The sequence below is a fragment of the Equus caballus genome, chromosome 7 (assembly GCF_041296265.1).
Source record: "Equus caballus isolate H_3958 breed thoroughbred chromosome 7, TB-T2T, whole genome shotgun sequence".
In the NCBI taxonomy this organism is placed as follows: domain Eukaryota; kingdom Metazoa; phylum Chordata; class Mammalia; order Perissodactyla; family Equidae; genus Equus; species Equus caballus.
In genome coordinates, this window is record NC_091690.1 from 71,308,366 (window position 1) to 71,332,161 (window position 23,796).

The following is a 23,796-nucleotide window of genomic DNA, read 5'->3' on the forward strand; positions in this document are numbered from 1 at the left end:
CATCTCCTGCAGAAGCCCCTGTGGACTCTGGCCATTGCCTGGGGCCAAATGTCCCCAACTCTGGGGATGCCTGGGAGCTGCACCCCTGGCTCACACCACCTTGGTTGCCTCTTCTCCCCCAGTGCGCCAGTATGCGGACATCTGCCTTTTCAACACAGCCCAGTACAAGTGCCCTGTGGCCATGGAGGAGGCTGAGTAAGTGAGCACATGCCCGGCCTTGGATGCATGGGATGGGGTGGGGAAAAGAGAAGCCTGGGTCCAGCTCCAGGCCCAGATGGTTCTTCTCCACCTGGCGAGGGCTGGACCTCAGACTTCCTTGCCACTCAGAGTATATGATCCCAACCAACCTTTTAGAAGCCATCCACTTGATTTAGCTACAAAGAAATGCATGCTACAGTCAGGGAAAAGACCCACTACAACTAGAATGACAAAATAAGAGCTAAGGAATCTGAGGGAACTAGAGTCATGGAGAGAAAAGAATAATTAGACTGTACCAGAAACCTAGATTGAAGGGACATACTTTACTCTGAGCTTCCTGGCAGCCAAGGCAAAGAGGGCAAGACACTAGATACACAGCATTTCTTATCTGATAAAGGAATAAGCCAACTCACTGGGTAGAAGGGGGGTGTGAGGGAGAGTCGATAATAATTATACACACACAAAAAATCTGGGTTTGAGAAGAGCTACTATGGTTGAGCATGGAAAATTGTCTCAAGCTTGTTAGCAGCTAAAGCAAGAGGAGCGATCTCAAGTGAAACATGTTTTCTCCCCTAAAGGAAATAGATGCTCCCACTAGAAGATACACCTGTTTTCTCTCTTGGGCCTGCAAATAACTTTTTTTTTCCTGCTTTATCTCCCCAACCTCCCCCCCACCCCATACACAGTTGTATATCTTAGTTGCAGGTCCTTCTAGTTATGGGGGCCTGCAAATAATTTTGAGGGGCAATTGCATTTCATGTAATTTTTCATGTATGTGTGTGTTAATTGACATATGATAGCCATCAGTATTTTTGCAACTTAAAAACATTTTTAAAATGTTACCATGTGGTCTTTGAGATCGTTTTTAATGCCTATAGGTGAACACGCTATGACTGGATCAAACGTTTCACTGTTGTTGGATATCCATTCTTGGTTTAAAAAAATCAAAGCCACGAGGCACAGATTCCTGGCAAGGGGTAGGGGACAATATGAAGTGACTCTAGAGCCAGAGGAACACATAGTCTCCAAAGAGCGGGAAATCCCAAAGTCCGCAGATGGCCCCAGCTCGTAACAAATGTCCGCCTGGGTGATCGGGGAGGCATTCACACTCAGGGTCCTGCTTGGTCCTCACGAAGCCCTGTGGGGTGGGGGTTGCCGCCGCCTCCAGTATGGACCCCAGAGGAGGACGTGGGGCCAGAGAGGTGGGACTTGCTCAGTCTCACAGAGCCAGCAAGGGTCAGAGCTGGGGCTGGAACCCAAGCCGGCTGAGTGCAAGGTTGCCGGTGTCGGCTGCATGCCAGCCCTCTCATTGTTGAACAGGGTGCTAGGGACAGAACAAAAGCAGGTAAAAACGGAGCAGTTGGAACACCCGATGCGTGAAGGATGGATCTGAGATCAAGGGAGTAGGGCTTTCATGGTGGAATCTAGGTGGTGGCTGTAAGGGTGTTCACTGCACAATTCTTTCAGCTTTTCTGGATGTTTAAAATTTTTTCATAATAAAATGTTAGAGAAACATAAAGTCCGTGCCCTCTCCACTAAAACATTATCCTAGTCAAGCAGCACATTGAACTGTTTAAAACTTGCAGCTGCTGACGCACCATGAATGAAGTTGTTGGATCATCCCAGAGTCTCTGCTGTTTGCGTGTGGAGCAGAGATGTGCCTCTGTTGGGTGGCAGTGGTCTCTCTGCCAGAGCTGGGTCTGGCCCAGAGGCCCCTGCAATGGGTGGGAGGCTGGGAGCAGGGCCAGGCTGGATGACCTGGCTTGGCTGGGGGTGAGGGCTGGGGTTGGCTCGGGGGCAGGGTGGGGGGGTTGCATGTCCACACCTGCCTTCTTCTTCCTAGTGACACAGTGGCACCCAGCTCGACGTTCTGCAAGGTCTACACACTGACCCCCTTCCTGGCCAACAACCGAGAGAAGCGGGGCCTTGCCCTGGACGGGAAGCTCAAGCACGAAGACACGAACCTGGCCTCCAGCACCCTGTGAGGACCCGCCCTCCCTGGTTCCAGGCTTTTGGATGCCCCCCCATGCCAAGGGGTCCACGCCCACCTTGGTCCCAGCAGTGCCAGTACAGGCTCGGGCCACCCTCCCCCCGTGTTGTCCAGGGCCCATCATCAGGAGCTTGAACTGCCAGGGAAGCTGTCCCCTACTGCCTCCCTATCCAGGGGTGACCCAGAGAACAAGAGGGACCCTGAGGCCCTGCTCCCTTGGTCAGTGCCGGGCTCTGCTGGCTTGCCTCGGGGAGGGCAACCTGGAGAGACTTCCTGCAAGAGGCAGTAGCTCCTGACCTGGTGTCTTCAGTCAGACAGGCTGCGTCCCTGAGGCAGAGCAAGACTGGAAGGACGGGAGTGGCTCCTGGAAGGGTCCCAGCAGGAGAGGATGAATCGGGGGGCTTGGGGAGTCTGCAGAGATGAGGGAAGTGAGCTGGGCTGGACCAGATGTGGGGGTACCCCTCAAAGGCAGGGATTCCAAGGCCATGTCTTCACTCCTGCCCCATGGTCGCCACTGATTCTCTGAGGCCACCCCACTCCAGCAGAACCCTGGGTGTGTGGAGAACCCGTCTTGCCCTACCTGCTGAAGTCTGGCCCTTCCACGGGCCTTTGGCCTCCTCAGCAGCATCCCTGCCTCCACTCCCAGCACAGACCCTGTGCTCCAGCCCACACGCTCTTCCACCAGCCCCTGCACAGGCTGCCTGCTCACCTTGGGCATTTGTCCTCTTCCTCCACCCTGGCTCAAGGCCACCCTGCCTTCCAGACCTAGTTATGGAGGCTCCACTTGCTCCAGGGTCTTCCCTGAGACCCCTCATCTTTGCCCACCGCCTGGCCCTCTCTGACCTCCCAGGCCAGCCCCTTGTGACCTGCAGGGTGCTGAGCGGAGAGAGAAGCCGAGTCAGAGAAATTGAGAGCAGGAAGGGCCTGATGCCTGTCTGAACTGCTGGGACGCAGACCCGGGGAGGAAAGGGGCCTGGGGGCTCACAGCCTCTACGGAACTGCTCAGGGTCCCACTCCCTGAGGGCAGAGTTCACCTTTCTCACACACGGGGCTTTGCTTGCACGTGGTGGTCGAGTGGCCCAGGAGCAGGACAGATGGCTGCTGCTCCCCACTGCACCCCACTCCCGCCGTGTCTCCTCCACCCCTGAACTGGCTTCCCTATGTCGCTGTGCAGGTTGAGGGAAGGAGCCAACAGAGAGATCCTGGGCATCATTGTTTCCTACAAAGTGAAAGTGAAGCTGGTGGTGTCGCGGGGCGGGTGAGTGCTCTAGCCCCACCCAAGACCCCTGAGTGCAGAGGGGCATGTCCCTGACGATGCACAGCCCCGCCACCCTGCCGCCTTGCAGCTGGCTGCCCCATTCTGCCTGGTTGCCCAACCTTTTCGCTGCATCCACCTTGAGGGTGAACCGGGCTTGAGGACTTCCTGTCCTTCGCTTCCTCCCCTCCACCCCTTTCCCTCTCCCCTTCAGGGACCTCCAGCCCCTCCTTTGTCCCTCCCATCCTTCTCCCCTCCCACTCCTCCTCTTCCCTATCCCTCGTGGCGGTGAGGGGTGGGGGGACACGGACGACAGGTCTGTGCTATGGGCTATCCAGGGGGTGCTGTGCCCCTCCTCATGGCTCCGGCACAGCACCCACCCAGCTCATGCCCAGGCTGGTCTGCTGGAGAAGTGGCTAAAGGGGCTCGGAGTCCCAGAGCTGGGGTGGGGATGTTCTGACTCCCCCATCTGACAGATGGGGAGACACAGGTCCAAACAGTTCCCCAAACATTTCCTGAACTCTCCTCCCCTAATCTCAGGTCGCAGGCTGGGTGTTAATGTCCCAGCAGTGGGCCGGACGCTCTCCCTGCCTGCTGCAGAGTCTGCTGGAGGCTCAGAAAGAACTCTCACACTTCCCCATATATTGGGTCTACATGTTGCTACAAACCTAAAATTAGGATTGCTAGTTTGTCTAATTCATAAATTTGTATGAGGATACTGAAAAGCTCAACAGCATTAGACAGATTCCCCTTTATTATTAGAATAATGCTTTGTGCAGGTGGCAGCGGGTAGGACTGAGCACGTGTTACAGGATTGCATTCCTGTGACTCTTGTGGGACCCACAGGCTGCCTCCAGCGCCTTCTCTGGGGCGTCCTCGAGGAATGCAAACTGCTTCCTTCTGCCGTGGGAGAGTCAGGGCTTCCCTGGCGACCGGCACAGGGCCTAGCGTCTGTGTCTCCTTCACAGATGAGGATCCTGGGGCTCAGCATGGCCTTGCCGGGGGTTTGGCCACACTGGCCTGGATCTCAGTCCCCCGGGCAGGGCTAATGCCATGTCGGTATCCCTGAGTGAGGGTCACAGCTGTGCAGGGGTTGGGTAGGAGTGCGTCCCAGTGTCTTCTCTACCCCAGTGGGCAGCCAGCCAAGGCGGTGAATGAACGTGCTTTCTGTTTTCTTCCTCTCTGAACTCTCTCCTGACCACCTCTCCCGCCTCCTCTGACCCACCCAGCCTGTTGGGAGATCTTGCGTCCAGGTAAAGTCCCTCCCTTTGGCCTGATCCACCCACCTTCCTAGAGGGCCCAGAGACCATTGGTCTGACTTCCAGAGCCACAGGGCCCCGGGCTGGAAGGATTCTTGGTGGTCACTTGATTGCCAGGCTCAGGCGTGTGCTCAGACCAGAACCCTCTCCAGAGGGACTGAGGAGAGGCAGTTTCTCCTTTAAAAACCTTGCCCTGGGGCCTTCTGGTGGCTCAGCAGGTTAAGTGCACACATTCTGCTTCAGCGGCCCAGGGTTCGCCAGTTTGGATCCTGGGTGCGGACATGGCACTGCTTGGCACACCATGCTGTGGCAGGCGTCCCACATATAAAGTAGAGGAAGATGGGCACGGATGTTAGCTCAGGGCCAATCTTCCTCAGCAAAAAGAGGAGGATTGGTGGCAAATGTTAGCTCAGGGCTAATCTTCCTAAAAACAAAACAAAACAAAACAAAAACAAAAAAACGTTGCCCTGCTCTTCCATCCCCCCCAAATGACAAGGACCTTTGCAGACAGCAAACCCCGGCTTCATTGATCAGGGAGTGGCCCCCAATCAGTCTGAATTACGGGGTGTTTTAGAGAAATGCAGGCTTCCTGGCTTTCAAACTTCTACATTAATGAGGATTAACTGCCGGCTGAGTGTTGCTAAGGAGAGGTCCTGAGGAGATACGCTTTTGTAGACAAGATTCCTTGGACAAGAAGAAACTTGTAGACAAAAAGCCAGCTGGCTCCATGTACATTCCAAAAATGCACGCGCCCCAAATGTGGTGGTTTTGCTTCCTCCTGTCACAAGATGGCACTATTGCTCACCCAAAGAAATCTTAGTCCATTTGGAGAGGTGAAATTAATTCAATGCAGTTCAGTTCAATATAATTCAGTAAAGATCTTCTGAACTCGACTCATGCTCAGCCTTGTGCTGGGTGTCTAGGTCCCAGAGAGGAATTAGACATGCCCCCTGCCCTTGATCGCTCATGGCCTGGTAGACCGTTTTAAGGTCCAGATTCTTCCATCCATATCCTATATGGCTTTAGTGAAGGTGGGCAAACTCAGTCTTCCACTAGCTTCCATTCTGATGGCTCACTCTTCCAAGTGAACCTGGAGAAGCAATCCCCTTTGGAAGCAAAAATAAAGCCAAATTGTTTCAACAGCCTTATAAAGCCCCCACGTTCCTATTGAGGGGAAGTAATGATTCCGGCAGGCACTGTGTCACAGTTTAACCCAGGCTTTTTCCTACCGCATCTCCTGGAAGTGGTTCTTGAAGGTGGGTGGTGTTCTCCCCATTTTCCAGATGAGCTCAGTGAGACCTGAGGGTGTAAACCCCCCAGTGAACGATGGGGCTGGTGGAACAGACCTTTCTGGCTGCACAGCTTGTGCCTCCGACTGCTCCGTTCCCCTGTCCTTTCCTCCCCTGAGCGGGCCCTGGGCAGCAAGATCAGTAAGACGAGGCTGTTCCTGGAGTCACTCACAGTTGGCAGGGCCTCCTAGGTGATGCCCCCCCGCCACCCCACGCTGAGAGGGGGAGCTCTCAGGGCTGCTTTCGTCTGAGTGGAGAGGAGAGGGTGGGTGGGAATCACCATCCCAGTTCTGAGCTGTTCTGACACAGTGGCTAAGGGTGTGAATTATGAAGTCAGAATCCTGTCTTTCACTTCCCAATAATAGCTGTGTGGCCTTGGGCAAGATACTTCTTCTCCTTGTGCCTGTTTCCCAATCTGTGCATTGGGTATTAATAATAGGGTGTTATGAAGATTAAGTAAGTTACTCTAGAATAGTCTTTGGCACAGAGTCAGCATTATGTAAGTGTCTGCTCTTGTTATTATTCTGTCCATCAGGTCCAAGGGGAGAGAAGGCCCAGGCAGGAGCACTGGCTGGTGGCAGCACCTCCCCTGTACGCCACAGCCCCCACCCTCCATCCCCGCATGGCCTCAAGGCTCTATGCACAGTGTAGACAGCCCTGTGGCCTGGGGCCCATCCAACTCAAATTTGATTAAACTGACCTCAGCAGTGTGTCATCCAGATGGCAGGAGGCTAAGGCCACCTGAGCACTCTTACAGGAGGCTCCTGGAGATGCTGGGAAATGGGATGGACTGAGGGTGAGGGAGTTCCAACCAGGGAGTGGGAAGGGCAGTCTCAGAGAAGGCTGGGCTGGCTGTGGCGTTGTGAGGTCGGCAGGGTCCCAGGGCACCTCTGGGGCCACCAGTGACCAAGGTGCACACTGTCCTGGGCAATGCTTTTCCCACCCCTGTGCTTCCTCCCAGCTCGTGGGAATCCAGGGATGCTTCTCAGGAGAGGGGAGGTTTCCATTTCTTTTTGGAGCCAGGAGAAGGGATCTCCTAGTTCAACTGCTAGAGAGACTGAGGCTCAGAGAATGGCGGAGCTGGGGCTTGAGGCCCAGAGCCACCTCCTCTGACCATAAAAGCCTCTCAGTCCTCAGACCGACAGGGCAGTGTGTCTCAGAGCCTGATTCGCTCAAGGCTCACTGGGTCTGGGCCTCTGTTTCTGCAGTGACGTGGCCGTGGAACTGCCATTCACCCTAATGCACCCCAAGCCCAAAGAGGAACCCCCACATCGGGAAGGTGAGCAGGGTCTGTGGGTCACTGGGGTGGGGGTTTCCAGACAGCTGACCCCCTTCTCTGCCAGCTGCCATGTTTCCCCATCACCCACCTCCCTCTGGGTCAGCCTGAGCCCAGGGTCACCCCTCTTCCCCAGCCCCGCAGGATCTTTTGTGATTTGCATCTGACCCCCCAGGAGACAGAGGGTCTGCCTCCGTCCTCCATGGGGTGGGGAGGCTGGGAGTGGAGGTGGGGGCACTGGCCATGCTTGGAGCCCTTGTCTTGCATCCAGGTGTGGAGGAAGGGGTTGCATAGATAAGATGGACCCTGGACACACCATTCCCATCATTTTTCTAAGTGATACCAGATGGGTCATACTTCCTTAAATCTAGGACTGTTTCATTTGGAAGAGGCAACATCGTAGTATGAGCCACAAGAAAAGAAATATGTTCCCTCAGTTAAACTGAAATGCCATTGATTGTAAAAGAGACCCCAAGTTCAGAGATGTGGAAATGTGAAAAATGGTTGTCTTAGAGTTAGCGAAAATCATGCAGGCAGGAAATTAATCTAAATCATGTTGGCGACATGCCCGAAGGAGCAGGGTCCTAAAGTCTAGCTGTCCTCCTGGGGCTGCAGTGCGTCTCCCGGGTCCTCCCTGGACCCTTCTCCCTGCCTTTAGGATGATTTGGGGTTCTTCCAGACCAGGGATCAGCCCTCCCTCCCCACTCCCCGTCCTCCTTTGCCCTCCCCATCTTACTAACCTGTGGGCGCCTGCCCGCCCTATGTTTAGTTCCAGAGAACGAGGCGCCTGTGGACACCAATCTCATAGAACTGGACACAAAGTAAGCCACACCCTGCCTGCCGAGTTCTGGGGGGGGGCGGGCCTCGGGCGGTGGGCGGGGCGACGGGGTCATTTGCATATATGCTTATTAACCCTGAGGAGTCGCAGGTCTAACCCCGCCTGCTGAGAGCCGCCTCTGCTCGCCTCTTCAGCAGCCCGCTTGCCTGCATGTGACTTGAAGGACCCTCCGTGCCTGTTCCTCTTCCTCCTGCCTTGGTGGGGTCTGTCTTCCTCCCTCGTCCTTGCACGTCCGTCCGTCAGTCCGTTCGTCCATCCACAGCGCCTGCTCGGCTCACACAGGGCTGGTTCGGGGCCCTGGCCTGGGGCTGTCCTGACCCGCCAGCGCCCAACCAGTGGAATCAGGCTGTGGGGTGGGGATGGCTCTGGGGATCTTGTTGCTTCTGACTCCCCAGGACCGTTGCGAATCTCCCTGCAGTCAAAGGCCATTATGTCACTGGACAGTGGCCAGAGGGGGAGGACCTGGGCCAGCTCACTAATCACTTCCAGGGCCAAGCAGCTTTCTCACTCCAGCTTCAGATGCACACTTCCCTTGTCCCAGGGGGGAGATATTCGGGATTAGGGTCTCAGATCACCCCATGAGGACACCCCATGCAGCTGGCTGAATTCTGTGGGGCAGGGGACTCGGTGGGCCTGAGTGGACATGTTTTATGGTAGAAGGGAACTCCTTGTTCTTAGAAGCAGTCTTTCATTCTGAAACCCGGCTCCACACCCCCTTCCCCGCCCACCCTTCCTCTGCCCCTCTACTTAGATTAGCTGCCCCGCCCCATCACAGATCCCTGAGTGGGGAATGTGAGCTGACACTTCCTCACAGAAGAAGGCTTCAAGGTTTTCTTTTCCAGTAAGCTGAGCCCACTCCTTCCTGTGCAGAAACAGGAACGCCTTCTGAGGGTAGTTCTGTGGGTGGGGTTTCTTGGGCTTGTTCTTGGGGGATTCAGAATATGCTGTGAAACTACTGGTGGCCTGGCCTCTCAGTGGGAGTATGTTCTTCCTCTGGCCCCAGCCACACTGCCCCCCAAATACCCCCCTCAACCCCTCAAGAACTGGGTCACTTTCCAGCCCTTAGGAGTCCAGATGTGGCCAGTCCCAGTGCCACTGGTGGGCATCCAGATGTGCCAGCCTGGCAGGCCTTTCTGCCCAAGGCCGGCCCCAGAGGCCAGCCTCTGACCCCTCTGGACAAGCCTATTCTCCCCGCCCTGCAAACGTGCCCTGTTTTCCTTGTGTCTCCTACCAGCGATGACGACATTGTGTTTGAGGACTTTGCCCGCCAAAGACTGAAGGGCATGAAGGATGACAAGGAGGAGGAGGAGGATGGTACCGGCTCTCCACAGCTCAACGACAGATAGACGGGGCCAGCCCCCTGTGGGCAGCCCAGGTCCACTCTCACGCACTAGGATGCTTACTTGTCTTCTTCCTGTTCCTGTTCCCCCTCCCCTTTGTTCTTCCAGTTTCTACCAGGGGGCCCCAGAGGTCTTCCAGGTCACCGTGGGGAACCTCTGGCCTCAGGATTGGCCCCACATCACCATGCCGACAGGGCCACATGCACCCCTTTCACCCCCTCACTGCAGTCTCCATCCCCCCTCTTTTCCTGCTGACCCCCCGGAAAGGCCACCACGGCTCTGGCCTTGGAATTTGTCTTGGGATGGGGAGGATGGGGCATGAGGGCTTGGAGGGGTGGGGATGAGGGCTCAGGACACGTGAGAGGATGTCCACAGTCGCAGGTGGATAACACAGTTCTGGCAGCTAAAAGATGACCACGTTGAAGGTCACCCTCTTCTGGCTGGGCAGGGCAGACCTGCGGACAGATTCTCAATGCCTTTTTGCAGTTCGGACCCACCAAACACCTCTACCCTCCCACCCCCGTCCCCGCCCCATGTCCCTCTGTGTCTGACAGTGACACTGGTCTGTAGACCCCAGGAGTGCAGAAAAGCAACTGGACTGACTTTCTTACCAGCAGTTACCTAGTCGAAGACAAGCAGTGTGAACTAGCTCAAGTCTGTTTCAGCATCGCCAGGATGTAACATCCTAGCTACCTTGTATCTTATGCGTGTGTCCTGTCTATAATATGCAGAGAGAGAGAGAGAAGGGAGGGGCCTTCAGAATGCACGGACCTGGACCCGGCAGAGGGAGCTGAAGCTCCTGAGGAGGTTTCCTAAAGGGTGGCTCTGAGGGATGGGGGCAGGGGCGGAAAGATGAGCATCTGCCCTGTTCGCTTCCTTTGTAGACTTAAGAGCAATCAGCCATCCCACGGGCCAGGGTCACTGGCGTCCTCTCTCCCCTCCTTGCAGTTCTCCAGGGTGGGGCTGGCCCTGCAGGCTGAGAGAGCACCTGAGGCCACCGCGCCCACAGTCAAAGGGGTCCTTTCTCAGAAGGCAGTAGGGTCCATCAGGATACCCTGACCCAAAAGGAAGGGGACTGCTGGATAGCAAGGAGCCTTTTGTTTCCTTGGGGAGGTGATGACCTTCCAGTAATTCCCAGTGTCATGGGTACCCAGTGATCTCTGGGCTGGTATTGGTGTGACTGGGCCCTGGGCATTTCCAGGGCAACAGGGCAGGCAGAGGGTGAGGTAGAAAGTGTTAAAAGGTATCTGTTCTTGTCTGGCCTTTTGATGCTCACTTACTGTGTGACCTTGGGCAAGTTTCTTTCCCTCTCTGGGCCTCAGTTCTTCACCTAGAAAACCAATGGGATTGACCAGATGATCATAAAAGGCCCTCCCGATCTCTAAGAATTTGTGAATATTAGAGCTTCTGGCCTGGTGAGCAGAGCCAGGGCTGCTGACTGTTACATCTGCCTCCAGAGGGGATTCACTGGACCCCGGAGGTGGCAAGGCCTTGGAGAGCTCCTAGCCCACTGCCCCTGCCCTACCCCCTCCAGGGAAGGGCCCTTCTTGGGCCTCTGGGGGGTTGCCTGTGGCCAGAGCTAGCAGGACTCTCGGCCCTGGGGCCCGAGTGTTAGAGAAGGACAGAGCTTGTATCAGCTAAGGCTTGGGGGTGGGGGTGGGGGGTTGTGATAGGGCCTCCAGTACCTCACAGCCCCCTGTGGATGCAGACTCCCTGAGGTTCACCTGATACCCAAGCAACTATGAGGATCTGTCCTCAATACCTGCTCCCTTCTATCTCTATCCCACACTTGCCTGAAAAGGGAGACCACGAATGTCATCATACAGGTGGGGGTCTCAGCCCTTTTCAGCCCAGCCCCACCTGGGGTGGACTCTATAGCCATTTCCTGTGGTGATATTACCCTGCCCGGGCCTGACACTGCACCCAGCCGTCCCTTCTGAATCTCACGAAGACTCAGCCCTGGGGACCTCTACCCCAGGTCAGAAGCAAGTCAGCTCGGGCAGCCACACTCCCCGGGCCAGTCCTGCAGTCGTAGCCCCTGTGAGAGCTTGCGGGGCAGTTTGCACCTCCTTTGGGCTGCTGTAGAGTTGAGGAAATGCTGGAACAACACGTGGCAAGCATATGCTCTCCACCGTTGTCCCCTGGAACCTTTGGGGCTGGTACAAGATCCTTTAGGATTTGGGGCGGCCACTCCCCTCAAACCTCTTTTGCCATCCCTAACCCACGCACACAAAAGATTGTCAGGCTGGTTTCTTGCACTTCCTCCATCTCAACATCTCACTCACCCTTTTGGGTTTATCCCAGTGTTGACTTGAAGCGTCCACTTGCAGGAAGCATCGTAGCCCCATGCAGCCTTTCAGTCTCGGGGCGCAGGAGTACAGAAGGGCAGTGGTCACGTTCATTTGAATATGGCTTAACCATCCCTTGGCTGACAGCTTCTCTGCTCAGTGACAAGCACTGGAGACACAGAGATGACCAGTCCCAGCCCCTGTCCTCAGGAAGCTTATGGTCAGAGGAAAGTTACGGGGGGAGTAACAGGGGGCCATGGCATTCAGGGCTCCATGGCTGCTGCTCGTCCTTATAGTGCCTTGACGTGATGTAGAAACGGTGCCCCTTCCAGGTGGATTCTGCTCGTGTTAGAAATTACAGCTTTGTGAATGGCGCTCAGGCTGGAGGTTAGCCCCACTTGCCCCTGGGCCGGGCACCCTCCTGCACAGCTGGGCGATGCAGCCCAGTGGGTGGGGCACTCAGGCCAGAGCGTTTTCTTTGGCCTCTTCCTGAGAGAAAGGCCCAGATCATCTTTCCAAGCTTCTGGTTGGCTCCAGACCCCACTCCCGCTGCAGCCCCCTACAGAGTCCTTCTCTGTAGGCCCCTCTCCAGCTGGACTCAGCCCGTCTGCAGTCAGGTGAGGCCTTGGAGTGAAACTGAGGGTAGGGAGCCCCACAGGGCCCCAGGCACCAGCCCACAGTCTTGGCTCTTTCTGTGCACACATTTGGGGCCTGTGCTGGCCATGCAGCTCCACCCTGGGACTTTCCGGCTGGCCGTGGGGGTGGCATGTAGGTGGCAGTCTGGGCAGCAAGGAAGAGCACGGCTCTGGTGAAAACCCCCAGGCAGAGGGCCAGCTGGACTTCCTCAGCATTCCCATCACGAGAAGAGTTCAGTCCCTGTGAAGCTGAGGACTGGGTTATTTGGCGGGACTCCACGGGCCTCCTTAGTCTCAAAGCCCAGACACGCGAGAGTGGGATCCCTAGGGGTGTTGGCTCAGCTGGGGAGTTGCTGACAAGCTGCTTCTCACGTAGTGCAGTGAAGAGCGTGCTGGCCTGCAGGTGCCCAGTGCCCCTCAGTCCTGGCTGTCACCAACCAGCTATGTAGCCTAGAGAAGGCACTCAACCTATTGGGCTTGAGCTCCCTAACTATAAAATGGGACAGTAATCTCTTTCCCACCTGACTCAAGGAATTGTGAGGCCCGGGTGAGCTGAAAGTCAGTGGAGATGAAGGTTGGCTCTGTTAAGTTGCAAATGGCCACACAGGCCACGGCACTGCCACTGCAGGGGAGTCGCCCAGGGTCACACAGGAAGTTTGCTGTGGGCTGAACCCTCCTCCCACCCATCCTCATCTCTTGCCCCCTTCCCACGTAGGCGGATGTCAGCCAGAATGAGAAGCAGCCAGTTAGGCTTTGGTGGCCCAGCCGAGAGGGAAATTCACACTATTCAGGAAAGTTGTGCCCACGGAGAGTGGTCCCAGCAACCAGGACAGAGAGACAAGTGGATATTGTCAGTGATTGGGACAGGGCATCTTGGACCCTCCTAGGCCCGATGTCACCCACATCTCCCATCTCTCAGACCCCACAGGAAGCCTTGGCTCTGATCCTAAGTGAAGGAGAGCCACCAGCCCCCCAGCCCAGAGAGGGCTGAACCACTGCTCCATCAAAGAACCCAAAAGGTGAGGTGGAATAGAAATTGCCTGACCTTTCCCTTCAAAGTCTAAGGCCCCCTCCAGGATCAACCAGAACCTACAATTCTTCCTGGTAACACTTGGGAGGGATTCTGGCCACGGAGAACCCAGGCCTCGTCCCCTGAGAGCTGAGCCCCAGCTGACCCGTTCCCCAGTGGACTCAGCAGCCCACAAAGGCAGCTTCTCTCCTGCCAGGGACTGGGGACTGGACATTCCCCACCCATCCCACAGGAAGGCATTAGGCCCCAATATTGAACTCTTACAGGGTCTCATGGATGTAGGCCCATACCTGTTCTGATGTTTTTCCTTTTAAAGTCAACAAGGACCAAAACAGACTCCCCCTTGTTCCTAAGCCTGCATCGGGCCAGGCATTTTGCCATCCTGGGCCACGCAGCTCCATCACTTTTGTCGTCCCTCTAGGACTGAAATGGCCTACCCGTGGGGCAGGATCCCCAGCTCTACCACTCCCCTGCAGGGTCACTGCACAGTGGCTTCAAAGAGAGGCCCGTTGAAGGGGGAGCACCCTCCCCCCATCACTGTCTCCCAACTCCTCACCCCGAAAGGGAAGTCAAAGCACAGGTCCCCAGGACCCATGATCTGTAGACACTCTGACACACTGGTTTTCAAACCAAGTGCTGTGGCACCTCTGGTGTTCCACAGAGCTCTGTCAGGGGCTGCTAAGGTGGGAAGGTGGGGGTGGAGGCAAAGGCTAGGTCTCCAGCCCTACCCCCACTCCCACTTCCACCGGAACAACTCTGCTTTTATCTGTCTTGCCTGTTGAGGTTTCTCCTTCAAACTTTCTTTTGAAGAAAACCTTCAAACCACCATTCTGAGGTTTGATCTTAAGACCAGCAAGCACAGGTTCTATTCTTGCTTTTCATGTAGGAATGGCTCCAGCATCCCAATACAAAGTATCTTTGTATTGGAACTTGGGTTACAGACCCAGGCCCAAGCATTTGCTTATTCACACGCACACACGCCCTCGTGTACACATTTGATGGCTTTGTGGCCCACTGACCCTGAAGCTCTGGCCTGGGTTGATTCGGGCAGGGGCCTGGTGCTCAGTGAGGATGGGTCTTGACCCTGATATGGGCCCATGTCTCGTGGGGGACATGAAGCAAGGAAACAGCCCCAGCCCCACCCCAGGACTTGTGTCTGCACCCCAGGATGACACCTCACTTCCCTGGCCCAGACCCACGGGATGACAGAAGGAGCAGTGTGATGGACAAGGAGAAACTAGAGTCAGGGTCTTCCTTACATACAGCCACATGGATGGAAGTCCGGGGTTCCATCAAAGACACATTGAGGGAGGACCTTGTGACAGAAGTCCCTCCTGTGAGGGCACGATCTCCCCAGAGACCTTTCAGGCAGACAGTTTCCCTCGAGTGGTTCTAATAGGCTTCCACTCCCACATCTGTGAACAACCAGGTGTGGGGGCAACAGGATGGTACCTGAAGAGAGGTTGGTCCCTTACCTGCAGTTCCCCGAATTTTCTCCCTGCTTGCCTGCCCCTCTGCCCAGACCCCTCACCGGGGATGACTAATGGGGTGGGCACTTTGGGAGACCGGGACAGCCCTTGGTTAAGAATCTTACCTGGGACCCCCACCCAGGGTATTCTAGGTGGAATGTGAGGCTCAGGGCACAGCAAGCCACGTGGCATGGGAGAAAGAGTGCCAACTGGTGTTCTCCGTTCAGTCTGAGTGTGCCCTTGAGAACCTGATCTCAGTTTCCCCTTGCATAATTTAGGGGTAGTGCCAGGCTCTGCCCACCTCTCAGATATTACTGCAAGGGAGGGTCATAGGAGGGGTGGGGAGCCTCACCACTCGGGGTGCAGTCCTGGCCTGCACTGCAGAACGTGAGTCCTCAGGGGAATGACTGTAGGATGCACTGTCTTCCCTGGGCATCTCTGCTCAGTGTTAGGGTCCAGCCACAGAGGCTGTGAGGGGCCTGCCTCTTCCTACCCATGGGAACTGGTGCTCAGCCAGGCACAGTGACTGTGTGTGGATCCCGGGCACAAGGAGTGACAGGTGGCTGGGACAGGTCTCCAGGTCTATGGCCCTTCTGTTAAGTGATTATTTTGTGACACCCTCATGCCTGGGCCACCTGCCAGGTGTATCTGTTGTACATGTGGCATTCCTTATTATGTCAGATAAGTTATTACAGTTTATTCAACTCTAACAGGACAAATGAACTAAAGAACCATAAATAGGAGGCCATTAAAGGTCTTTTGTGACAGATGCTGCCTCTGCTTTTATTTCTGTCTCATAAGCCCATGGCAGGACATAGACCAGCAAATGCTGTCCTGCTGCCCTGGACTGGCGGATGGGGTCCGTGGCTGGGTCAGGCATTTTCTTCCCTTGTCTGTAGCCCCAAGCCCAACCTGGTTCTTGCACCCCCTTCTGGAGACTGCCAAGAAGCTTTGTCCTCCCCTCTTTGCTATTTACCTTATGGCCTTGAGGATTTTGCCAAGCCTCTGATCCCTCTCAGACACCACTGGGTCCTACGACCCCTGGTTTGCTCCTGGGGTGAAGCCATCCCATCTTCTGTTTGACACTACTGACCACTTCAGCTGGAGTCCTGCCTCAGTCCCAGCCCTGGTTCTCATTCACTTCTCGAATCCTGCTCTGCTGGGTCTCTCCGAAGTCACTTCAGTTTTCTCTGGCTTACCTACTCCCCGTTCCAAAAGAACATGTGGGAGAGTGAGGATACAGGTGAGGAAAATGCAGAGTTATAAGTGATAATGTACTGTATTAACACAAAAGTAGCATGCCCGTGAATGTAAGACTTCCCTAGAAAATTAATTATATATGAAAAACTTTTTTTTTTTTTTACATCCCTGTAAAATAATGGGCAACGTAGACCAAAGCATTGCCCTCCTGGTTGACCAGAAGGTGTGCTGTTTCCTCTGATCCTCTCTTCCAGCCAGAGAAGGGTAGTGGGAAGACACTGACGTTTGAATCAGGAGACTTGAATGAGAGCTTTTGTTCTGCCCTCCCACGTGGACTGTATCTGTCCGAATCCAGATAAACAGAGGCCATGCCGGTATTTCAGTAGCAGGAACTTAAGAGAAGAAACCAGTTCTCAAAATGTTGCAACAGGGGGCCGGCCCTGTGGCGCAGTGGTTAAGTTCGCACATTCTGCTTCGGTGGCCTGGGGTTCACCGGTTTGGATCCTGGGTGCGGACGTGGCACTGCTTGGCACACCATGCTGTGGTCGGTGTCCCACATATAAAGTAGAGGAAGATGGGCACGGATGATAGCTCAGGGCCAGTCTTTCTCAGCAAAAAGAGGAGGATTGGCAGTAGTTAGCTCAGGGCTGATCTTCCTCAAAAAATGTTGCAAGAGTTGAAAGGGCAAATGGGATGTGAGGCAACCCAGAGATCAGGTAGAAGAGGAAACCACTACCACCTGGAGGGGGAAGGACAGGGGTGGAGGAGGTGTTACGGAGCTGAGGAACCAGGGCAGAGCAGCAGGGACATTGAGGGAGAGGGTATCTGAGGACTCCAGACCACAGAAGCAAGACAGCTGTTGCTGGGGATGCTGCCCAAAGTAGAGAGAGTGGGAGAAACAGTCTGGTTTCTCCTTTCCTCCTGCCCTCCAGTTTCATGCCTGTGCCTCCTGTTGGCAGAATCTAATTAAAAGCTAATTTTCGAGGAATCTTGGGGAATGTAGTTGGCAATGGTCGGTGCTCTGAAATACAGAGAAGGAGGCTAGGGGATTAGATCGGAGACCAAACAGGCAAATCACCAGCTCTTCCTTAACCTTCTTATCCAAAAAATGGAAGTAATCATATTGGCCCGGATACTTGCAATGTAGAAGGAGTGCCCTGACATCTAAACAGGGTTATAAACATGGGTCTTTGTTGTTGCCTCTCAAGCTTTGGGCTTTTCTCCTGCTGTCACCGTCTTCGTGGTGCTTTGAGACTTCATTTCTCTTAGCTTTTTTAAACTCCAGTAAATCAAAATAAACTGGAGAGCAGTTTCAAATTTTGGCCAAGACAGAGTAAGTTCACTTCAGCCTCTTTCCTGCCGATTACATAAAAACTTTAGACAAAAATACAAAACATAACAACGACTCTGAAAACTAAACAAAAGCAGGCAGATGGTGTGGGGGAGTCAAAATTTGGAGCAGTAATCTGCATGGGGTGAATTGCCCTTTTCCCCCCTCTTTTCTCTTGCGGATTTGTGCCAAGATTAGTACCATCACCACCAAGCCAGAGTCTACACAAAATAACATTCACAACGTCCAGGATACAATCTGAAATTCCTCAACATACGAAAAACCAAACAAAAAAAACCCCAACAATGAAAAGATACATTGTTAGACTGGATTAAAGAAACAAGATCCAACCATATGCTGTCTGCAAGAAACTCACTTTAAATATAAAGACAAAGATGAGTTAGAAGTGAAAAGATGGAAGAGGTAACTATGCAAACAATAATAAAAAGAAAGCTGAGGAGGTTATATTAATATTAGACAAAGCAGACTTCAGAACAAGGAATGTTACCAGGAATAAAGAAGGACATAATACAGAAAATAAAAGCGTCAATTTACCAAGAAGACATAACAATCCTAAATGTATATGTATCTAATAATGGTGTTTTCAAATACATGAAGCAAAACCTGATGGAACTGAAACGAGAAATAAACAAATCCGCAACACTCCTCTCTCAGTGATCAACAGAGCGAGAAGACAGAAAATTAGTAAGGATAGAGAAGACTTGAGCAGCACTATCAACTAACTCGACCGAGTTAACATCAATAGAACATTTCACCTCAAAACTATAAAAGAGGCATTTTTTTTTCAAGTGCACGTGGAATATTCACCAAGAAAGACCATTTTCTGGGCCTAAAAAAAATCTTAATAAATTTAAAATAATTTAAATCATAAAAAATATGTTTTCTGACCATAACAGAATTAAACTAGAAATTAATAACAGAAAAGTATCTGGAAAATTCACAAATACTTGGAAGTTAAGCAACACATTGCTAAATGAGGCAAAGAAAAAAACCACAAGGGAAATTAGAAAATATTGTGAATTAATAAAAATGAAAACACAAATAACTAAATTTATGGGATGCAGCTAAATTATTTCAATAGATGAAGAAATGGAATTTTGCAAAATTCAACATCCAATCATGATGAAACAAAAAAACTAACTCTCAGTAAACTTCCTTAATTTGATAAAGGGAATCTACAAAAAGCCTATAGCTAACACTGTATTTAGTGGTGACTGAATGTTTTTCCTCTAAAATTGGGAACAAGGCAAGGATCACAGCTCTCACCACTCCTATTTAACATCCTACTGAAGACCCTGGCCAGTGCAATAAGGCAAGAAAAAGATATAAAAGGTCTGCCAACTATAAAGGAAGAGATAAAACAGTCTCTATTCACAGACAACATAATTATTTACATAGAAAATCCCAAGAAATCTACAAAAAAGCTAATAGAACTAATAAATGAGTTAACATAGGTTGCAGGATACATGATCAATATAGAAAAATCAATTGTATTTCTGTATAATTAACATCAAACAGTTGGAAATTGAATTTAAAAAGGCAATGCCAAATAAAAAGATGATACCATTTATGATAGCATCAAAATGAAATTACTTGGTATAAATATAATAAAATATGTGAATATTCCCTATGCACATCTCTAAAGCGCAAAATATTGATGAAAGAAATCAAAGAAGACCTAAACAAGTCAAGACATGTACTATGTTCATGGATTGGAAGGTTCAATATTGTTAAGATATCAGTTCTCTCCAAACTGACTATAGATTCAGTGCAGTCTAAGTCAAGATCTCTGCAGGATTTTTAAAATGTAGATAGACAAGCTGATTCTAAAATTTATATGGTAAGATAAAGGAACTATAATAGCCAAGCGATTTTTAAAAGGAAGAACAAAGTTGGAGTTCTCCACTACCTGAACTCAAGACTTGCTAGAAGCTACAACAATCAAGACAGTGTGGTAGCGGTGAAACAGGCGCCTACGTAGGTGGAATGGAATCCAGAATCCAGAAGTAGACCTGCAAGGATACTGTCAATTGATTTTCCAAAAAGGTGCAAAGGCAATCCAATTGTTGCCTTTTCAATAAACAGTGCTGGTGAGGACGTGGAGGAACTGGAACCCTCATACAGTGCCACTGGGAATGCAAAATGGTACAGACACTTTGGAAAACAGGTTGGCAGTTTCTTATAAATTTAAACATACTATAAGACTTTGCAGTTCCATTTCCAAAAGAAATGAAGAGTAAACCCGTACATGAACTTTAATAATGGCTGTATTTATAATTCTTAAAAACTGGGAACAACCCAAATGTTCTTCGACTGGTATGAATGGATAAACTATCATACAGCCATACAGCAGAATACTACTCAGCAATAAAATGAACAAACCAGCCATACCTGCGCCAGCATGGATGAATCTTAAATGCATTAGGTTAAGTGAAATAAGCCAGACTTAAAAGGACAAATATGGATAATCCTATTCATATGACATTCTGGAAAAGGCAAAACTATGGGGACAGAAAACAGATCACTAGTTGCCAGTGGCTGTGTTTGAGGGTGAGCTGGGTACAAAGGGGCAGCAGAATGGATTTTGGGAGTGGTGGAACTGCTCCATATCTTGATTGTCAAAATCAACTGTACACCAAAAAGAGTGTTATTCAATGCAAATATCTATCTCAATAAAAAAGCAAAAAAAAAAAAAAAAATCTAAGCAATTGAAAGCTCACCAACAGCAAATAATATTTACTGGGCAGGTACCCTTTGCCGAGGAGTATGCTGGGCCCGGCAGACACAGATAAGATGATCTCTTCCCTGAAGGAGATTTCAGATTCATAGGAGGATAAGGTGTGACAACAAAGGCTTGGGATGGCAGTTGATGGATGTTGGAGGTGGGGGCTGACGTGTACTCATGCCATGAAACCACTAAGGAGGGGCCATCGTGCTCAGCTGGGGCGGGTGAGAAGGAGAGTAAGGCAGGCTTCCCAGAGGAGGAGTTGCTTCAACTGAGTTTTGAAGGATGAGAAGGAAGTAGGGAGGTGAGGAGAGGCTAGGGACATTCTAGGAAGAAGGGATGGCACGTGGGAAGCCTCAGGGGGTGACAACCTGGTACCTTCAGGGAACTGTAAGGACTTTGGTGTGTCTAGGATGAAGGGAACCGGAAGAGCTGGCAGGAGGTGGAAGCAGACCATGCCCTGGGGAGGGAGGTTACAGGATAATCGGTCAGAAGAGCTTGGTTTTTATCCAGAAGACAGTGGGACAGGTTTTAAGCAGGGCAGCCTCAGGATCAGATTCATGCATTTTTAGGATTGCTCTGGCTGCATTGTGGAGGATGAACCAGAGGGGGAGGTTGGAGGCAGGGATCCAGCTGAGAGACGTGGAGGCTGGGACCACGAGGGGAAGCAAAAGAAGGACGGATTGGAGAGGTGTTCAGGGGTAGAATAGCCAGAGCTGGCCTCCATCCGATAAAATACTGTCTCTGCACCTTTGCACTCACTGTTTCTGCCTAGAGTGACCTTTCTAGGCTCTTTACAGGGCTCATTCCTTCTTGTTCTTCAGAGTAAGCCATCTTCTCAGAGGGGTCTGCCCAACGACCCCACTCAAAGGACACTCTTCCCCATTGCTCTCACATCGCTCTGTTTCTTTCTCTCATAAGAAGTATCTTGCTTGTTTATTTACTTGTTTATGGTCTAAGCACATGAGCTTTGGGTTCTAAGCCCAAACTGGCCCTTTATTAGCAGTGTGACCTTGACCAAATTATTCATCTTTATGTGCCTTAGTTTCTTCATTCGTAAAGTAGGAATAATAATAATATCTACTTCATAGAATTGTCATCAGGCTAAAATGGGTTAATATATGTAAAGTGCCTGGAATAATCCCCAGCTTCTTCCTAGCACAGTGCTTGGCACATACTAGGCGCTTTATAAAATACTTGTACTTGTGACTAAATAAAAGAAGGAACTTTCCCACGTTCACCAGCAGATGGCGCACGCAGGCAAAGAAAAGTTACAGCAGGTTCTGCTCTGACACACATTGGCCACCAGATGTCGCTGCAGTTCCCTAGGTCAAGGAACCAAGGCCCGCGACAGGTGGAGCTGGTGGCCGACGTCGCCCAGATAGGACGCTGGACAAGTATTCCAAATGGAGGGCCAGAAAGGTCTAACTGTATTAAAAACTCAAAGTTGAGAAGCTAAGGAAAATTATGTTTTACATGATTACATGTTCTAAAGCCGCACTTTCTGTTTTCTCACTTTATTGAACAGTAACGAGGAGCCGGCCATGCACGCGTCTTGCATAACGGCCTCCCCATTTCCATGAGGTGGGAGTTGTGGGAGTCAAAGGGAGTGGGCATCTCACGTGCAGCAGAGGGAGGCCACCGGCCCTGCGTGAGGCCCCTTCCCCTGTGCTTTGGATGTGTGTGGGGCAGGGCCAGTGCGCACAAGTCTGTGCACCAGGACTGGGGACCCAAAGGGATCTGGGCTAGCCCTTGTGGGGAGCTTCTGGTGTGGTGGGCACAATGGGCCAGAAAAACAATCAGGACAAGTAAAGGTCTGAGGGTCCAGCGACAGGAGGAAGAGAGGAGTCAGGAAAGCAGAGGGCATGAGCTGAGCAGCCTGACGCTCTCTGTGTGGAGAGGGCGTCCCAGGCAGAGGGCGTGTGTCAGCAAAGGTACCCCCACCTGGAATAGCGAGGCTCAGTGACTAGGATCTGAGTAGCTTGGTGTGGCTGGAGAATAGGGTTCAAGGAGTTGTTCAGGGGGCTGGAGGACAGGGTCAAGGACAGGGGTGTGTTAATCATCTAGTGCTGGCAGATGAGCTGGCCTAGCAGTCTAGCACTTTTTCTCTTCCCCTCCAAGTCTTGTCAAAAGTCGCTGGAGTCCAGGGCCCATAAGCCAAGCTTATACTTGTCCTGATATAATTATTAATAGTGGCCCCTTTCTCGCTCCAAATTTTCCTAGTTTGGGTGGTTACCTTAGTTAGGGCCCCCTGGACTTCCATTATCACAGTGACCCCAGCTTTACTGAGGAGAGAGCAGGACTGGCCCATCTCAGCAGGTGCTCAGCGGAGCACAGAAACTCAGGAGGAATGACTTTCGTGTGTGGGAACCTCAGAGCCTGGGCTTCCAGAACAAACCCTTTCTCCTCTCAGCGATGCCTCTCCCTCAAGAAGGATCCCCCAGCAGGGCTTCTGCCTGCAGGAGGCTGGAGCAGGTTCCTGAGGCCTGTTGAAGCTGCCCACGGAAGCTGAAGAGTCCTCGCACTCCCTCCTTGTTCACCTTCCCATCTCCAGGCCACCACAGGCCCAGGTCTGGTTGCAGGAGGCAATGGCCACAGGGGTGCAGATGCAGAGTTAAGAGGTAGGGCAGCCTAGCCAGATACTCAGACCCAGAGCAGGGCAGGGACGGCCCCAGGGGGCATCCTGGCTCTGGATCTGCTCTGCTCCTGACACCTGTGTGACCTGGACAGACTCCTGCACTCTCTGGGCCTCAGTTTCCCCACTAGTACAATGAAGGGTTAGTTGAGGTGGTCTGCATGGGACTGGCCAGCGCCAGGGTAAAGTGCCCTGAGGCAGCACTCAGGGAGGGGAGGCAGCGAGGGAGGGGGGAGGGGTGGAGATGGGGACTCCAAAGGCAGCCGAACGCATTACCATAGGAATATTAACTGCCCCTGTCACTTCTCCCCGTCCAGGAAAGGCCATACCCGTAAATTAGGGCCAAGAGTCTGCAAGGCAGAAACCTAATGAAGAAGAAGGGCTTCAGTGAGAGCAGGCAGTGCCTCTGGAGGTCACAGGTCCAGCCCCAGCCTGGACGGAAGGAACCTGGAGCCAGGGAGCGGCAGGGGTGCTCAAGGTCAGCGTCAACTGGGCCAGGAAGGCAGGAGCCAGCTGTGCTGTGGTCACTGCTGGATCCCCAGCATCCAGCACACAGTTGGGTCTCAACCAGAATTTCTGACTAAGGACCAACTGACATGGCAAGTCTGCTGAGCTCAGACTGAAACCTAGACTTCTGGACTCTAGCTGGGCCCTCACCACTTCCCGCCCCAGACCTGAGGGGCGTGGGTGGGAAAGGGGTCGTGGAAAGAAAAGGCTCCTCAAGGAGACGGTGATCATGGCTCCCCTCTGTTCTTGAGAGGAAATCTCACAGCTTTTACCCCAGGAAGTCTGACATGTTCTCAAAGTGTGTCGCTGGTTTCGTGTCTATCACATTTCTGACATCTCTCCTCTCTCCCTCTCCTGCTCTCTAGTGTACCTGCTCTTTAAGGGGACATCTTGGCCGAGTTTTCCCCCTGGCTCTGGGCCCCCGCAGTCCCCTGCCCACCTCAGACTTCCAGCGGCCTTCACAGCATACGATCAGAAGAGGAGGCTGGCCATTCGGTGGGGCCTTGGCACT

The 23,796-nt window shown here is 52.4% G+C and overlaps 1 protein-coding gene across 12 annotated transcripts in view; it reads left to right on the forward strand.

Annotated features, from left to right (window-relative positions):
* The window catches only part of ARRB1 (arrestin beta 1), a 76,318-nt gene extending 60,684 nt beyond the window's left edge, over positions 1-15,634 (forward strand). For 6 of the 12 annotated variants that reach the window (XM_023645713.2, XM_070273291.1, XM_070273289.1 and 3 more), the window contains exons 10-15: positions 123-195; positions 2,042-2,179; positions 3,363-3,446; positions 7,200-7,270; positions 8,037-8,088; positions 9,340-15,634. In XM_023645713.2, the coding sequence (XP_023501481.1) occupies positions 123-195; positions 2,042-2,179; positions 3,363-3,446; positions 7,200-7,270; positions 8,037-8,088; positions 9,340-9,451 (530 nt within the window). In that variant the 3' untranslated portion in view covers positions 9,452-15,634. Of the gene's footprint in view, positions 1-122; positions 196-2,041; positions 2,180-3,362; positions 3,447-4,672; positions 4,697-7,199; positions 7,271-8,036; positions 8,089-8,239 lie in introns of all 12 variants that reach the window. The other 6 variants (XM_023645711.2, XM_014741798.3, XM_005612035.4 and 3 more) reach the window with 3 other exon arrangements.
* The last annotated feature ends 8,162 nt before the right edge of the window (positions 15,635-23,796 follow it).